The 16,459-nt window shown below is 43.7% G+C and overlaps 1 protein-coding gene across 4 annotated transcripts in view; it reads right to left on the reverse strand.

The window, feature by feature from the left end:
- LOC137373618 (latent-transforming growth factor beta-binding protein 2-like) overlaps window positions 1-16,459 on the reverse strand; it is a 773,188-nt gene that overhangs the window by 523,954 nt on the left and 232,775 nt on the right. For all 4 annotated transcript variants that reach the window (XM_068038663.1, XM_068038661.1, XM_068038660.1 and 1 more), the window contains exon 6: window positions 3,180-3,371. In XM_068038663.1, coding sequence (XP_067894764.1) covers window positions 3,180-3,371 — 192 coding nt within the window. The remainder of the gene's footprint in view (window positions 1-3,179; window positions 3,372-16,459) is intronic.

Genomic DNA, 16,459 nt, shown 5'->3' on the forward strand with positions numbered 1-16,459 from the left:
TCTCGGCGCATGCCCCCTGCTCTCCCAGATGATCCTCCAGTGTTTTCATACCTAAATGTCCTGTGCTGGGATCCCTGTTCCTTTAAAGACAGGGATCTCACCTCGAAGAGCTGCTGGCTAATCACAGGGCTGGCAGTTCAGCAGTATCGGCAGCGACATCGGGACCAGTGGCTACTACCAATACTGCAGAGGCCTTGGACCCAGACCTAGCGCTATAACCCGGACCTCAGATAAATGAGACGGGGTCGCCGGGCCAGTACGGAAGGCCCGGCGACGGGGGTGGGAGGGCAGGCGTGAAGTCCAGGCAGAGGGGGTCCATGGAGTTGTAGGCTTTACTGACGGGGGTCCCCCCGGGCCACAGTTTGCCCACGGAGGAGGGATCACACCCCCCACCCAAGCCTGCAGGGAGTGCACCTCATTTTATAAGGTGCCCTCCCCTTGTGGCAGAGGCACCCTGACTGCTGGTTAGATCCCAGCAGCAATGGGAAGAGGCTCTTGTGGCTGTTAATAGACCGCTTATGGGCCTCTGGTTGGGAAGGCTGTCATTGGCCTAGCCCACCCCCGGCAAAATCGCTTGGTGACGGAGCAGCGACAGGCCGTCTGACACCACCCCCCCCGCACACACCCTTCCCCACCCCCACCACCTCTCTTGATTCTATCGGCATCCCAGCTCCGATCCCACCTGAGTGGTGTCCTTACCATCCAGCCCAATATGTGCAACAGAGCTCCAGATAGAGTAATTGAGATATAAAGAAAAGCTCTGCAATCATTTAAGAAATGATTCGATGTTGCAATTGAAGGACCTTAGGATCTTTCTGGATGCATGAATTAAACACCTCACTAACCTTTGACCTCCACAAGCAAGAAGGACTGCAGGTGCATTTTGCCCAGTCGAAATGGGGAAGAGGCCCCTTGAAAATTGTGAAGAACCATTCCAACTGCTGCTGTGGCTGTAGCCACTTTGCCTAGCTTATCAGAATAGACTGAAACAAGCACGCAGTTAATTTAGGTATTTCAAATATGCAGCTGAGTTTTCACTTCAATGGCAGGAGACAGGCACCAGTTCTGCTACAGATCCCAAATCAGCTCCCGGGGCAAAACAGTCACTCTTTGGGATTTTGACCAAGGCACCCCCTTATTTGGGGGGGTGGTGGGAAGGGTGGAGAAATCCGTCTACAGAGTAGTCTTTGGCTGCACCCACACCCAGGCCTACTGCTGGGTACCAACCTCTAGTCCCCTTCTTCATTAGGAAACTGGAGGCTGACTGGAAAATCCCTTGTTAACTGCCCTTAGCAAGGCTCTTAATGAGCCTAATCGGCTGTCCGCCTCATTGGGGCAGGGAGCCGTGCAGGCCCTGAACTCGCCTCCCCAAAAATGGCTGGTGCTGAGAACAAGGTCAGGAAACCAGCACGCTGGCCAGTGGCAGTATTTTTGGGCCCTATCCGCCTCTGTTTCTGACCTCTGAGGGCCCAACAATTCTGCCCTAGATGTCAATAAGATTCCAATGCCATTTTATGACTCAACTGAGTGAACCTGCACACTGCACCCAGTATCAGCTGGTGATCCAGCTAAAGAAGAGCCCAAAGCCAAGTGCAGTCAGTGCCAAAGAAACAATGCTCACTTTGCTGACAGCTGCCCACAGAATATTTGCAGGCTTCTCAGTATTGTTTTATTTCAACAGGTGTCTTTTTCCAACGGGGGATCTGTGGTGGCTGTCAGCAAGGCAAGAAACAGAGAAACTCTTCAACCAATTAGATTGAAGAGTCTTCACTGAGATATGCAGAGTCCGAAGCAGGATGTATAAAGTAGTATAAAGTATAAAGTAGTATAAAATATAAAGCAGTTAATATAAATTGGATTTAAATGATGTACAGAAAGCAAAATAATGATTGGGAATACAGATGGGACTTCGGGAGAGAGACAAAAAAAGTCAGAAAAAGTAAAATGAAATGTTATTTTTTTATTTTTTTTTAATCTCCAGCACTAATTTATTTTCTGAGGGTATGAGTTTCCACACTTGAACAATGATTTTTTTTCAGGGTCAGCGGGGTTAATCAATAGTAATTAACACTTATCACCCTGTTAAAAAGTCAACAACGCCTGAATACCCCAGCCCTAACTTTTTCAGCACTTTTAGTTCAGAACTCAGAATTAATTTAATTCAGAACTTGTCGGCACAACATCGTGGGCCGAAGGGCCTGTACTGTGCTGTACTGTTCTATGTTCTATGTTCTAACTCGTGGACAGGTACAGCAATTTCACGCTGTTAAAGTCATTTTCAATGCTGTATCTATCAATGAGGACTACAACATCCTGTGCACATCCTGTGGGTATCTCTGGATTTCCACGTACTTGGGTACCAGAAGTTGTGGTCCAATTTACTCAGTCATAACAGGAAGCACTAAAAGCCTCACCAATAATATTACTGCAAAATCCAGGCTATTAATTTGTGGAGCCACAAGGAGCAGGAGTGTTCCCCCATGGTCCACAAAAATAGTCTGGGGCGCTTTGGGTACCCCCACCCGACACCCCATACTCCATGTTAAACTCACTCCCTCCACCGCCAGAGTAGTGTGTACCACCTGCAAGTTGCACTGCAACAACTCGCCAAGCCTTCTTCGACAGCAGCTCTCAAACCCGTGATCTCTACTAAGCAAGGACAAGGGCGCAGGCGCAGAAGAACACCACAGTCTCCAAGTTCCCATTCAAGTCACACACCATCCTGACTTAGAAGTATATCACTGTTCCTTCAACATCACTGGGTCAAAATCCTGGAATTCTCTACCTAACAGCACTGTGGAAGTACCTTCAAAGACTGCAGTGGTTCAAGAAGGCACCAACTTCTCAAAGGCAATTAGGGATAGACAATAAATGCTGGCCTTGCCACCGATGCCCATGGCCTGTGAATGAATAAATTAAAGAAAAGACATTTCTCATTATTATCCTGTAAACAAAGAGAAATTTAGAAAATGATCGAAACGGTATTCAACATGTTGCAAAATAATTCTATACACTCAAATCACTACGAACCTAAAATACAAAAATTAATTTGTTTCAGCATAGTGGAATGTATCAATTTTGACACTGATTATTTTTTGCAAAGGTAACAACTGATCTTATATATATGTGCCCTTTTAATAATGACAATTCAATGTAAGTGTAAGAATTTACCATATTACCTTGCTGGTTAGAAAGAGGGAGAGTGTATACAGACTGTGAAACAGAAGAACTGATAGGTGCTATCTTTGACACAGTTTGTTTTTCAGGAGGCACCGGAAGATGGCAGAACTTTCCTGTTGAGTTTGATGGGCACCAACACTTGTCTCTTCCAATGCAGTATCCTCCATTCAGGCAGGGAATTTGGCAAAAATCTACAATACAATTATAAGGAAGTCATTAATGAGAATGTTTGATAATTTAGTTGATTTATATATCATCTGGATAAACGATTTCCTGCTTTTGACAGACTGCTGGTGGTACTTAAGAGTCAAGAGCAGGATGTTTCATTTGTGATTAAGAAACTCTCCTAAAAGATAACGAACAGCTATTAATTGCCTTGCTTTTCATTTTTGGTTCCTTATTGCTTTAATTACTTTTATCTTCTGCTTGTTGTTTAATGACTGTTAACATTTTGTTACTTTTTTACGCCTGATTTCCTCTTATTTTTCGATTGAGGCTGCTCTGTCAGGCATTCCTCCTCTCCCTCTGGTAGTGAGAACAACTGGGCTATGGATGTCTGGACAATAACCACTGCTGGTGCTCTTCTGCCAACAGCAAAAGACTTTACAGAGAATCAGTGTTATCGTTTCCTGCTTAAGAACTACTCCACTGTACTGAGGAATTTTATAAAGTGATAATAGTGACAAGTATGTTTGAGCAACAAAACGTCACAACCTACTTGATTGGTAGGCAGTTCCCACTCCCTTTTATTAAATTAATTTTGGCTTTCCTATTTAGATACTACCCCACTTTCCCTCCCTATATAAGGCAAAGCTTTCCCAGATAGCTTGACTAAAATTGCGAGCTCACCATGCAGGAAATAAACAATATAAAATTATATGCAAGAAATGAAATAAATTAAAGATAAGTGGCCACATTTAGCAGCAAATATTGTGTGCAATAATTGATTTATAATTACCAGCCTTTCCAAAGGCTGTATGAGGAGAGGAGAATTCGTGATAGGAGAACCAAAAATGGAAACCATAATCCAGAAGAATGAAGCAGAATCTGTAAGAGACTGGGAAAGCACTACTGGCTCCTGTTTGATGGTTGCTGAAGTAGATGTGATTTACGTCAGTTGCGTGTGATGTGGGTTGCCATATTTGGAACTCCAAGGGGGGGATTGTTACGCTCTCCCCCACAACGGGTTTCCAGGCGGGGACAGCATAAAATCGAGTGGGATGGTGGCGGGGGGTGGGAGGACCCCACCACATTCTCGCCTCCACAAAAATTAAGTCCGGGACAGGAAGGCCTGTGAATGGCCTTTCCGCCCCACCACCAATTGAGGCCCATAACTGGGCAATTAATGCCCTATTAAGGGCCTCATCCCGCTCCGCCGCTAAAAGCCATGCAGCAGACGGCCCTGAGCGAGGGACCCAGCATTGGGGAGTAGAGGGGGGTGCCCGCTGAGAGCCAACCCCTCCCCCATGACCCCCACCCTGCAAGACCCCTCCTGCCCTGACCTACTTGTGATCTGGGTCCAGTGATGCTCCTGGGCCTCAGGTAGGTGCTCCACCAGCAGCAGCCACCGCTGCTGTGTTGGCGCTGCTCAGTGGAACAGCTGCCAGCCTCTGATTGGCTGGCAGCTCTCTGAGAGCAGGACTTCTGTCGCCAGGATCCATGATCTTGAGGAAGGCCCGCCACTGTCCACTTAAGTGTCCACTTAATTGGCTTTAGATATGATGGGCCTTCCACTTGTTACGCAAGTGCTTCCATTTTTTGATTTTTTTGAGGACTCGTGCTTGAAGATTGTGGAGATGGATTAATTTGGGACTGAAGAGATTCCATAGATGCTGGATTTTGGTTTTTTTTTTAGAAAAAGGTCACTGGAAGGACTTGGGCAACTTAGTTTAAAAACAAAACCTTACTGGATGGCACATGCCTTAAGCTATATAAACAGCAAGAGCCGTGGTGACTTGGGGAGTTGTTTACCGAGAAGTGACATGTCAAGATTTATGGTGATCAAGAATTGGTTTTGTTTTGGATATTGTTTTGTGTCAGTTGGAAGTCAGTCTGCTAAGAGAGAAGCAACCAGCTCATCCTTTTTATACCTCTCTGAGAAATCCTGAGAATACAGTGTGAGCTGAAACCCCTGATGCTGCATTTCTCCTGGAAAGCCTGTCAGACTTATCCTCAATGTCACCTGAAGAAAACTGCTCCAAAAAGATCCCAGTGACAGCCGTCCACGTGTATTTGGGATGCCAAAATAAAGGGACAACTGATATCATTCCATATCTTCTCCTTTTCCTTCAAGAATTAACAAGTATTTGGCCAAAGTATTTCTTTGTCCTTTTTGCAAAGAGATCTCTGCAGATAAAACTTCTTTATCTTTTCTTTAACCAGTGTGTGTGCGTCTGTGTGTGTTGGGCTAAAGAGAAAGAGGCAGACAGTTGGAGTGGGAACTCGATATGTGAGGGTTGAATTTCTTTCAGAGAACACTATTCACCATTCTCATGTTCAAACTTTACCTTTTAATATAAGTATCATGTAGCACAAATGAGATTGAAAAGATGATTTATGGGAGTTGTAAATAATCAATTAACCTTAGCAGCACAGATAGAGCTAATTTTCATTCATTCAGTTAGCCAGATTAAAAGAAGCAGGTGAAAATATTGTACATATTGCTCACTTGAGGCAACCATGCACAAGAGTCAGCAGAGGGAGCTGAAAGAGAAAGTGAAAGTAAAACAGAATAAAGAAAATTCCAATATGTTCAGCAGCATGCTGGCTCAGTGTTTGCCGCATATTTCTTTCTAAACCTCAGCTAAACCTCACTCCAGTCCTAAGAACATCACAATGATGATGAGGGAAATGGAAAACAAATGGTGAAAAACAGGAAACATTGCTTTCAGGTATGATATTTTTGGAAGATTTTTGTCTGCTTTTCTGAAGAAAGTATTTTAAGTCGGAGATTATGTTAGTGACACACAGGAAGCTTGTGCAGTGCATACATATACACTGATCTCTCCAAAATAACCATCCAATCAAAAAAAAATAATCTCAGATCACTTCAGAGAAGTTTCCTCTGAAAGGAATGCAATCCCAGATCCTGATCACGCACTATCACTGCATTGTTAATCAATATGGCATTGTCTATGCCCAATCTACCACCTTTTGATGTGCATTCAGAGCCAACATCCGTATTCCCACATTGGCTAAAAGTGACTGTGACATTCAAAGGTGCGATGGAAGGTTTTGCAATCACAGATGACACAAGAAAAAAAGGCCTTGCTTCTACACTATGGAGGTGAAGAATTAGAAGATATCTTTGAGACACTTAAGCGTGAGCAAAATGATTACGACTCAGCAAAAAATGCACTAATGACCTACTTCACACCCAAGAACAACACCATGTGGGCGCCACAGTGGCGCAGTGGTTAGCACCGCAGCCTCACAGCTCCAGCAACCCGGGTTCAAATCCAGGTACTGCCTGTGTGGAGTTTGCAAGTTCTCACTGTGTCTGCGTGGGTTTCCTCCCACATGCCAAAGACTTGCAGGTTGATAGGTAAATTGGCCATTAGCAATTGCCCCTAGTATAGGTAGGTGGTAGGGAAATATAGGGACAGGTGGGGATGTGGTAGGAATATGGAATTAGTGTAGGATTAGTGTAAATGGGTGGTTGATGGTCGGCACAGACTCGGTGGGCCGAAGGGCCTGTTTCAGTGCTGTATCTCTAAAACTAAAACATATACAAAACCATTGGCTTCTGACACACTATGCAAGAAGCAAATGAGACAATTGACCAATATTGTATGTGACTGAGGCAACTTGCAACCAAATGTGACTTCGGTGATGTTGAATATGTCGAACAGGAAATTAAAACATGTCTTTCCAGTCAACTATGCCAAAAAGCACTTGTGAAAGACAGAAAGCTGTCAGAGTTGCTGGAGTTTAGCAAGATCACTATCGCTCTCAGAGTCCCGAGCTACTGAAGTTGAGGCTGCTAAATGTAACTACTACTCTCTAATTTCAACTCCTATGAATACTATTCATTGCTCGTCATCCAGGAAACTACATGCAAAGCAACAACAACCATCTCACAAACAGAGTTGTGACTTATCCAAAGAATGCTTCCACTGTGGCGGTGCTTATCCACACCGGACAGAGTTTTCTGCTACTTGTAAACAGTGTAAAGCCTGTGGAAAACATAACCATTTTACTCATGTTTGTTGCGGCACAGTGGCGCAGTGGTTAGCACCGCAGCCTCACAGCTCTAGCGAACCGGGTTCAATTCCAGGTACTGCCTGTGTGGAGTTTGCAAGTTCTCCCTGTGTCTGCGTGGGTTTCCTCTGGGTGCTCCGGTTTCCTCCCACATGCCAAAGACTTGCAGGTTGATAGGTAAATTGGCCATTAGAAATTGCCCCGAGTATAGGTAGATGGTAGGGATAATATAGGGACAGGTGGGGATGTGGTAGGGATATGGAATTAGTATAGGATTAGTATAAACGGGTGGTTGATGGTCGGCACAGACTCGGTGGGCCGAAGGGCCTGTTTCAGTGCTGTATCGCTAAAACTAAAACAAAAACTAAAACTAAGGTTGCCATGTACGCATACTATCTTTCACGATATCCGTTGCCAACAGTCAGTCCTACTAGTCGTGAGGAAAAGGTTGCTGAACAGCACCTTAACTACATAAGCATAAATATAGTGCCAATTTCGCTGAACTATCTGACATCAAAGCAGCAACAAAACAAGATGAGACTTTGTAATTATGTATGAAGGCTATGGAATCACAAAACTGGAAAGACTTGAGAAAGCGTTTATAAACAAAATCAGTCACACATTACAAGATCTTCACAATGTTCAAAATGAGCTCGCCATTACAACCACAGCTGATCTTGTATTGGACAACAACTGTATTGTCATTCCACACTCATTGAGGGAATGTGTTGTCGATATAGCACATGAAGGACACCAGGGAATAGTCAAAACCAAACAATTCCTTAGGGAATAGGTATGGTTCCCAGGAATTGACTGTATGGTAGAGCACAAATTCAATCACTGTTTGTCATGTCAACCACAATGTCAAATTTTCATGATCCTCTCAAGCTGTCCGAGCTACCTCTAGGACCATGGATTGAAGTCATCGTTGACTTCACAGATTTGCCCACAGTTGAACACCTGCTTGTTGTCACTGATGACTACAGTAGATTCCCAAACATTGAATTAGTTATGTCAAATTCAACAAAAGCAGTCATCCCAAAGCTTGACCAGATCTTCACCTTGTTTGGAATCCCTCAAATGGTAAGAGGTGACAATGGACCCCCATTCAACAGTGATGAGCTCAGTTAATTCAAAAACTACCTAGGGTTCATTCATCAGAAAATCACACCCTGTTGACCAAGTGCTAATAGAGAAGTCAAAAGATTTATGCAAACATTTGGAAAAAGTGATACATAAAGCTACAGCTGACAGCAAGTCATAGAAGACGGAGCTGAAAGAGAAAATCAAAGTGAAAGCGGGCGGCACAGTGGCGCAGTGGTTAGCACCGCAGCCTCACAGCTCCAGCGACCCGGGTTCAATTCTGGGTACTGCCTGTGTGGAGTTTGCAACTTCTCCCTGTGTCTGCGTGGGTTTTCGCCGGGTGCTCCGGTTTCCTCCCACCACAAAAAGACTTGCAGGTTGATAGGTAAATTGGCCATTATAAATTGCCCCTAGTATAGGTAGGTGGTAGGGGAATATAGGGACAGGTGGGGATGTGGTAGGAATATGGGATTAGTGTAGGATTAGTATAAATGGGAGGTTGATGGTCGGCCCAGACTCGGTGGGCCGAAGGGCCTGTTTCAGTGCTGTATCTCTAAATAAATAAAAAAATATAAAACAGAATAAAGAGGATTCTATTATGTACAGCAGCATGCTTTCTCAGTCATTGCCTCATATTTCATACTAAACCCGGCTAAACCTCACATCAGTGTTGAGAACATCACAGTGAGTGGTAAAAATCTGCTCCCTTTTTGTTTGTTCACCACTTTACTCAATCTTGATGCAGTTTCCTTTCATTAGCTCTTAAAAATTCGGTAAATTAAGCACAAGCAGTAAATTGAGTAGTAACTTTAATGTCCAAAAATAAACCAAAACTACGGATTCACCATTAATGCATCTGGCAAACTGAGAGAATGGTTCCCAAGTTTTCTCTAGGTTGTTACGATCGAGGTGGGAGGAGTGCACTGTTAATTCAGTCCCACTTCTCCGCAGGTCACAATATATTACTAAATTTTCCCACTTACTAATATAGGCAATCATACACTCTGTTTTTTCGCAGAATAGAACACACTTACCAGGGTTTCTTTATTGAACAACAAAATTAACAGTTTATGAATAAACAAGTCTTAACTAGTAATGAAGTAAAACATAAATACACATTAAAACTTTTAAAGTCCCCTTTTTTACCTTAGCATCTCACACTCACACACTATGTATACCAGTTAACTGAAAAAATAAAAATGGATATTTTGATCAGAGCTCTGTTACAGACAAAAAAAACCCCAGGCAGATCAATTGCCCACCCCTGAAGAAACCAGCAGATGAGAAACACTGCACCAAACTGGCACACAGTCCAACCTCCGAACACATGCAGATAGGCCACAGAGATCCCTCTGGAACAGTTCTCTTCAGATAAACCCAAGAAGCAACTCTAGCAGGCCCTCCTCAGAGACAGGAGATGAGATGAATCGACACAATGGACTTCACCGGGTCTTTTATGGAATTGCTGGAAAGTGAGCTGGGTTGTAGTCTTTTCTCCTTCCGTGACACTTCGCAGACTTGACTTTATTTCCTTCCAGAAGGTAAAACTCACACACACTGACTACCAAAAAGCTTGTCAGTTTTCTGCCCTTCCAGGTGCTCTGCTGCTACTGGGCTTGTCCAATCAAAGGAAAGCTTGTCACTTCTCTGGCCCTGTTTCCGCTCCATCTCCAATCCGATTCATGTGACAACCAGCAACATCGTTGTCATCCAGCTCCCTCATTGTCCTCTTGATGGTTCTCTCTTTTTTAAAAAAAGGAACTGGCCCAACATTTATTCAGCTTAACTATAAATTCCTTGAAAATATTTTTAACAAAACAAAATCACTTTCAAAACAAGGTTTGCAGAGCTGATTTATACTGACTCTTCCAAAACCTGATCTTAGTTCCTGTGTTTAAATGTTGTAACGTCTGTTAGTGTCATTATATCATTGCCTGGCATATTCCTCATTTTTTTTCTTTTCTCTCTCTAAATAGGGTATTATTTCAAATTAGAAACTGGGAAATTTAAAATATTCAATCGGGGTGATGTAACAGTAAGTGTTGTAATAAGAGTATAAGCACAGAGCAGGACTAGAGGTATTAATTAAAATTGATAGTTTAAATAGCTTGTTTAAAAAAGGGAATGGGGCGGGGTGCGGTTTCAGATCATGGATGGGCAGCTGTGACCTGTTGCTTGCAATTTCTGTGTCTTGGCCAACCATGTGTATAGTTTCTCCAGTTGCTTCAGCTCGAGCTCAGGATTTACAAGCTTGAGGGTCAGCTGGACTCAATGCAGAACATCAGGGAGAGTTTCCTGGATCATGGGTGGCACAGTGGCGCAGTGGTTAGCACCGCAGCCTCACAGCTCCAGTGACCCGGGTTCAATTCTGGGTACTGCCTGTGTGGAGTTTGCAAGTTCTCCCTGTGACAGCGTGGGTTTTCGCCGGGTGCTCCGGTTTCTTCCCACAGCCAAAAACTTGCAGGTTGATAGGTAAATTGGCCATTATAAATTGCCCCTAGTATAGGTAGGTGGTAGGGGAATATAGGGAAGGTGGGGATGTGGTAGGAGTATGGGATTAGTGTAGGATTAGTATAAATGGGTGGTTGATGGTCGGCACAGACTCGGTGGGCCGATGGGCCTGTTTCAGTGCTGTATCTCTAAATAAATAAAAAATAAATACTTTCCAGGAAGAGGTCACCCCACAGGCAGTAGTTCAGGATAGTAGGTTGGTGGCCATCTGGAAGAGTAGGATGAGGTAGGAGGTGCAGGAGTCTTCAGAATGTGTGTCACTCTCAAACAGGTACTCAGCACTGGGGACTGCTGGGAGTGATGATACCCTGAAGGAGTGCATTCTAGATCAGGGCACCAATGGGCATGGGACTGTGCAGGAGGGAGCAGAAAAGTGTAGAAATTCCATCATCAGAGGATGGACAGGCATTTTTGTAACTGGCATCATGGTGTGTTGCCTTCCTGGTGCAAGGTGAAGAACATCAAGAACAGGGTGCAGAATATTCTGCAGGGAAAGACAGTGAGCCAGAAATTGTGGTACACGTTGGTACCAACAACATTGAGGGCAGATAGTGAGCTCCTACGGTCAGATTTTCAGGAGCTAGGAAGGAAGTTAAAGAGTAGGACCTCGCAGGTAGTAATCTCTGGATTACTCCTAGTGCCACACGCTAGCGAGCATAGAGATAGGAAGATAGGGAGGATCAATGCGTGGTTTGAAGCATGGTGCAGGAGGGAAGGCTTGAAATTCTTGGGGCACTGGGACACAATCTGGGGTAGAAGGCACCTGTTCAAAAGGGGCGTGTTGCATCTCAACAGGACTGTGACCAACGTCCTCCTGGGGACGTTCCCTAGTGTGGCTGGGGACGGTTTAAACTAAATTGCCAGGGGGATGGGCACCAGCATATAGAAGTAGAAAAGAGGAATAAAGTGCATAATGCCAGAGTGTTGGACAGTGCTAGAGAAGGGAGTAGTTCCATATTAAATACATGCGGACTGAGAAGGACTATGAGGAATGCAAAGATAGGATTACAATGCATGTATGCAAACACACAAAGTGTGGTGAATAAGATTGGTGAGCTACAAGCACAAATAGCAGTATGGGAATATGATGTAATGGCAATAAAGGAACACAGCTTAAAAAGGCAAGGACTAGGAGCTTTATATACAAGGATATAAAGTGTTCAGAAAGGATAGAGAAGGAAAAAGGGAGGTGGGGTGACAGTACTAATTACGAAAGACTAGTGCTGGAAAGGGAGGATGTTCTTGAGGGGGCAAGGACAGAATCCATTTGGTTAGAGTTGAGAAGCAAAAAGTTTACCCTATTGGAATGGCTTTGTCAATTGCTACGACCTTTCTGGAGGGAGGATTTATCCCCGAGTGAATTGCAAATCTTAACCAAGGCTAGGCTAAAAGAATTGGCAGAAATGTCGGAGTTAGAGTTAAACAAGGGGCTAAGAAAGCAGTCATAATTGAAGTAATAGCACAGCATTTGAAATTGGAAGAAGGGAAAGACAATATAGATGATAGTTCAGTTGAATTAGCTAGAATTCAGTTGCAGATGAAGCAGCTTGAACTTGAAAGAGAAAGAATAAATTTTAAAAAAGAACTTGAAAGAGAAGAAGAAATGAGAAAACTGGAACTAGAATTTCAAAGGGAGCAGAGTGGCGGAACAGCGAAAAAGAGAAAGAGAAAAAATAAGAAATGGAGGAAGAAAGGATATTCCAATTAAAAAAGCCAGAATGAAAATAAGGATGGACTTGAGCCCGATGAAAATTTTGGTGAGGAAAGACTTGACTCCAACCCTGGACCCAGTTGAAATATGTGCAAGCCTTCCCAAACTTTGAGGAAAGGGACGTAGAGGCATTTTTCATTTCCTTTGAAAAGATAGCTAAAAAGATGAGGTGGACGAAAGAAAACTGGACACTGCTCATACAAAGCCGGTTGATTGGCAGAGCTCATGAAGTTTATGCCATGCTTTCGGAGGAGGGCTCTGCAGATTATGAGATGGCAAAAAAGGTTATTCTCGCTGCTTATGAGTTAGCCCCTGAAGCTTACAGGCAGAAATTGCGGAACTTCTGGAAACATTCTGGGCAGACATATAGAATTTGTGCGGGGAAAGCAAATTAACTTTGATCGCTGGATGCGGGCACTAAAGGTAGAGGCCACAAATGAGACCCTTACGGAAATAATTCTCCTGGAAGAATTCAAAAATTTACTCCCTCCATTAGTAAGAACCCACATAGGGAACCAATATTCAATACCCAGACAGGCAGCTGAGACTACTGTTGATTACTAACTTGTTTACAAGCCCAAACCCTTTTTCCGTCACCCTCACAAACCCAAGATGGATAGAAGGTGGGAGGGTGAAAGGAAGGGAAGTAGCTGGGGACAACAAGGGACAGCTGGGATTGCCTTAGGATCTCCTCCTCAGGCCAGAAAGGAAGTTGCTGAGGGTGAAAGTGAGGTCTGAAAGCCTAAGTGTTTCCATTGCCACATGGTGGGACACCTTTGTGCAGAATGCTGGAAGTTGTGGGGTAAACCCATGGGACCTATTGGGGTACACAAGGCTAATGCAGAGAAAGGGGCCCTGACTGAGAGTATGACAGATCAGGCTGTAGCTCTAACTGCAGCTGTAAGGCCAAGTACAAAAACCACTGTGAGTGTCGGGTACATGAACAAGATACCTGAGAGTTATGGGAAATTTTTGTCAAAAGAAAAAGTAACTCCTCATCCCTCAACTTATAATAAAAGTTAAATACTGCGGATGCTGGAAATCTGAAATAAAAACAGAAAGTGCTGGAAATACTCTGTCGGTCTGGCAGCATCTGTGGAGAGAGAAGCAGAGTTAACGTTTTAGGTCTGTGACCTTTCATCAGATCTCCATACTGGGGTGGGCGGGCTGCCCTGGCTATTTAAATGAGCCGCCGTGCTTTGGATTGCTGTGGCTCTTTGACGTGAGGCCCCCCATTACTGCCATTTTTTGAGCTCGACACCAAAAGAGATACTCTACAGTGGAGCTCAAAGGAGTCTGTAGGGACAAACCAGGATGTACAACACTAGCCACACATGATGTGGATGTAGGAGAATCCTTTCCTATAAAACAGCATCCTTATCACCTAAGTCCAGAGAAACAGGCCCATGTGAAAGCAGAAATTCAATGCATGTTGGAAAACCACCTAATTGAACCTGGTCAAAGCAGTTGGAGTTCCCTAGTCATGTTAGAGCCTAAACTACACAGTTCAACTAGATTTTGCATAGACTACAGTAAGGTTATTGCAGAAAGGCAGACTGCTATCCAATTCCTTGCTTGGAAGACTGTATTGACAGAGTTGGCAGTGCCACATTTCTTACCAAAATAGATCTGTTACATGGATACTGGCAGGTTCCTTTAACACCCCGAGCTAAAGAAATATTGGCCTTTATCACACCAGACGGTCTTTTCCAATGCCGGGTTATGCCATGCAGGCTAAAAAAAATGCCCCAGCAACTTTCCAGAGACTAATGAACCAAGTGGTAGCCAGTGTTCCTAACTGTGTGGTTTACCTTGATGATGTGCTGGTATACAGTGACACTTGGAAAGACCACTTGGAACAATTAAAAGCTCTGTTTAGAAAACTTTCAAAGTTCTATAGATTCTGGAAGGGTTCCATTAGACAGGAAAGTAGCAAATGTAACTCCACTATTCAAGAAGGGAACGAGAGAGAAAATGGAAAACTACAGACCTGTTAGTTTGATGTCAGTAGTAGGGAAATTGTTAGAATATATTGTAAAGAATAAGAAAATAATGATATGATTGGGCAAAGTTAACATGGATTTATGAAAGCGAAATCATGTTTGACAACCCTGTTGGAGTTTTTTGAGGATGTTACTTATCGCATAAAGGAGAACCAGTGGTAATATACTGGTACGGATTGAGAATTGGTTAACAGATGGAAAGCAGAGAGTAGGAATAAATGAGTCATCCTCAGAATGGCAGGCTGTTACTAGTGGGGTACCGCAAGTAACAGTGTTTAGGCCACAGCTGTTCACAATCTATATAAATGATTTGGATGTGGAGACCAAATGTAATATTTCCAAATTTGCTGATGACACAGGACGAGGTGGGAATGTAAGTTGTGAGGAGGATGCAAGGAGGCTTCAAGGGGACTTGGACAGGCTAAGTGAATGGGCAAGGATATGGCAGATGGAATATCATGCAAATAAGTGTGAAGCTATCCACCTTTGTAGAAAAGACAGAAAGGCAGAGTATTTCTTAAATGGTGAGAGGTTGGGAAGTGTTGATATCCAAAGGGACCTAGGTGTCCTTGTTCATGAGTCACTAAAAGCTAGTATGCAGGTGCAGCAATCAATTAGGAAGGCATATGGTATGTTGGCCTTCATTGCAAGGGGATCTGAGAACAGGAGTAAAGATGTCTTGCTGCAATTGGTGAGACTGCACCTGGAGTATTGCATACAGTTTTGGTCTCCTCATTTAAGGAAAGATATACTTGCCATAGAGGGAGTGCAATGGAGATTCACCAGACTAATCCTTGGGATGGCGGGATTGTCTTATGAGGAGGGATCGGAGAAACTGGGCCTGTATTCTCTAGAGTTTCGAAGAATGAACGGTGATTGCATTGAAACTTACAAAATTCTTACAGGGCATGACTGGGTAGATGTGGATAGGATGTTTCCTCTGACTGGTGAATCTAGAACCAGGGGACACAGTCTCAGTATAAGGGGCAGGCCATTAAAGACTGAGATGAGAAGGAATTTCTTTACTCAGAGGGTGGGTGAATCTGTGGATTTCTTTACCCCAGAGGGCTGTGGATGCTTAATCATTGAGCAGGATCAAGACAGAAATCAATAGATTTCTGGATAGTAATGACATCATATGGGGATAGTTGGGGAAAATAGTGTAGAGGTAGATGATCAGCTATGATCTGTTTGAATGGAGGAGCATGCTCGATGGGCTGAATGGTCTACTCCTGCTTCTATTTCCTATGACCTTATAACTTGAAGAGAATACAGACAAGCTGGTGGAATAAGCAGACATATGCCAGATGAAAATTAATGCAGAGAAATGTGAAGTGATACATTTTGGTAGGAAGAATGAGGAAAGGCAATATAAAATAAAGGATACAATTTCTAAGGGGGGTGCAGAGCAGAGGGACATGGGGTAAATGTGCACAATTCATTGAAGGTGGGAGGGCAGGTTAAGAAAGTGGTTAATAACGTATATGAGATCCGAGATTTTTTCAATCGAGGCAGAGACTACAAAAGCAAAGAAGTTATGGTGAACCTTTATAAAACACTGATTCGACTTCAACTGGAGTATTGTATCCAATTCTGGGCACCACCCTTTAGGAAGGACGTGAAGGCACTGGAGATGGTGCAGAAAAGTCTTACGAGAATGCTTCTGGGGATGAGAGACTTCAGTTATGAGGATAGATTGGCGAAGCTGATACTTCTCTTTATAAGAACAAAGAACAGTACAGCACAGGAACAGGCCATTCGGCCCGCCAAG

The sequence above is a fragment of the Heterodontus francisci genome, chromosome 9 (genome assembly GCF_036365525.1).
Source record: "Heterodontus francisci isolate sHetFra1 chromosome 9, sHetFra1.hap1, whole genome shotgun sequence".
Taxonomy (NCBI): domain Eukaryota; kingdom Metazoa; phylum Chordata; class Chondrichthyes; order Heterodontiformes; family Heterodontidae; genus Heterodontus; species Heterodontus francisci.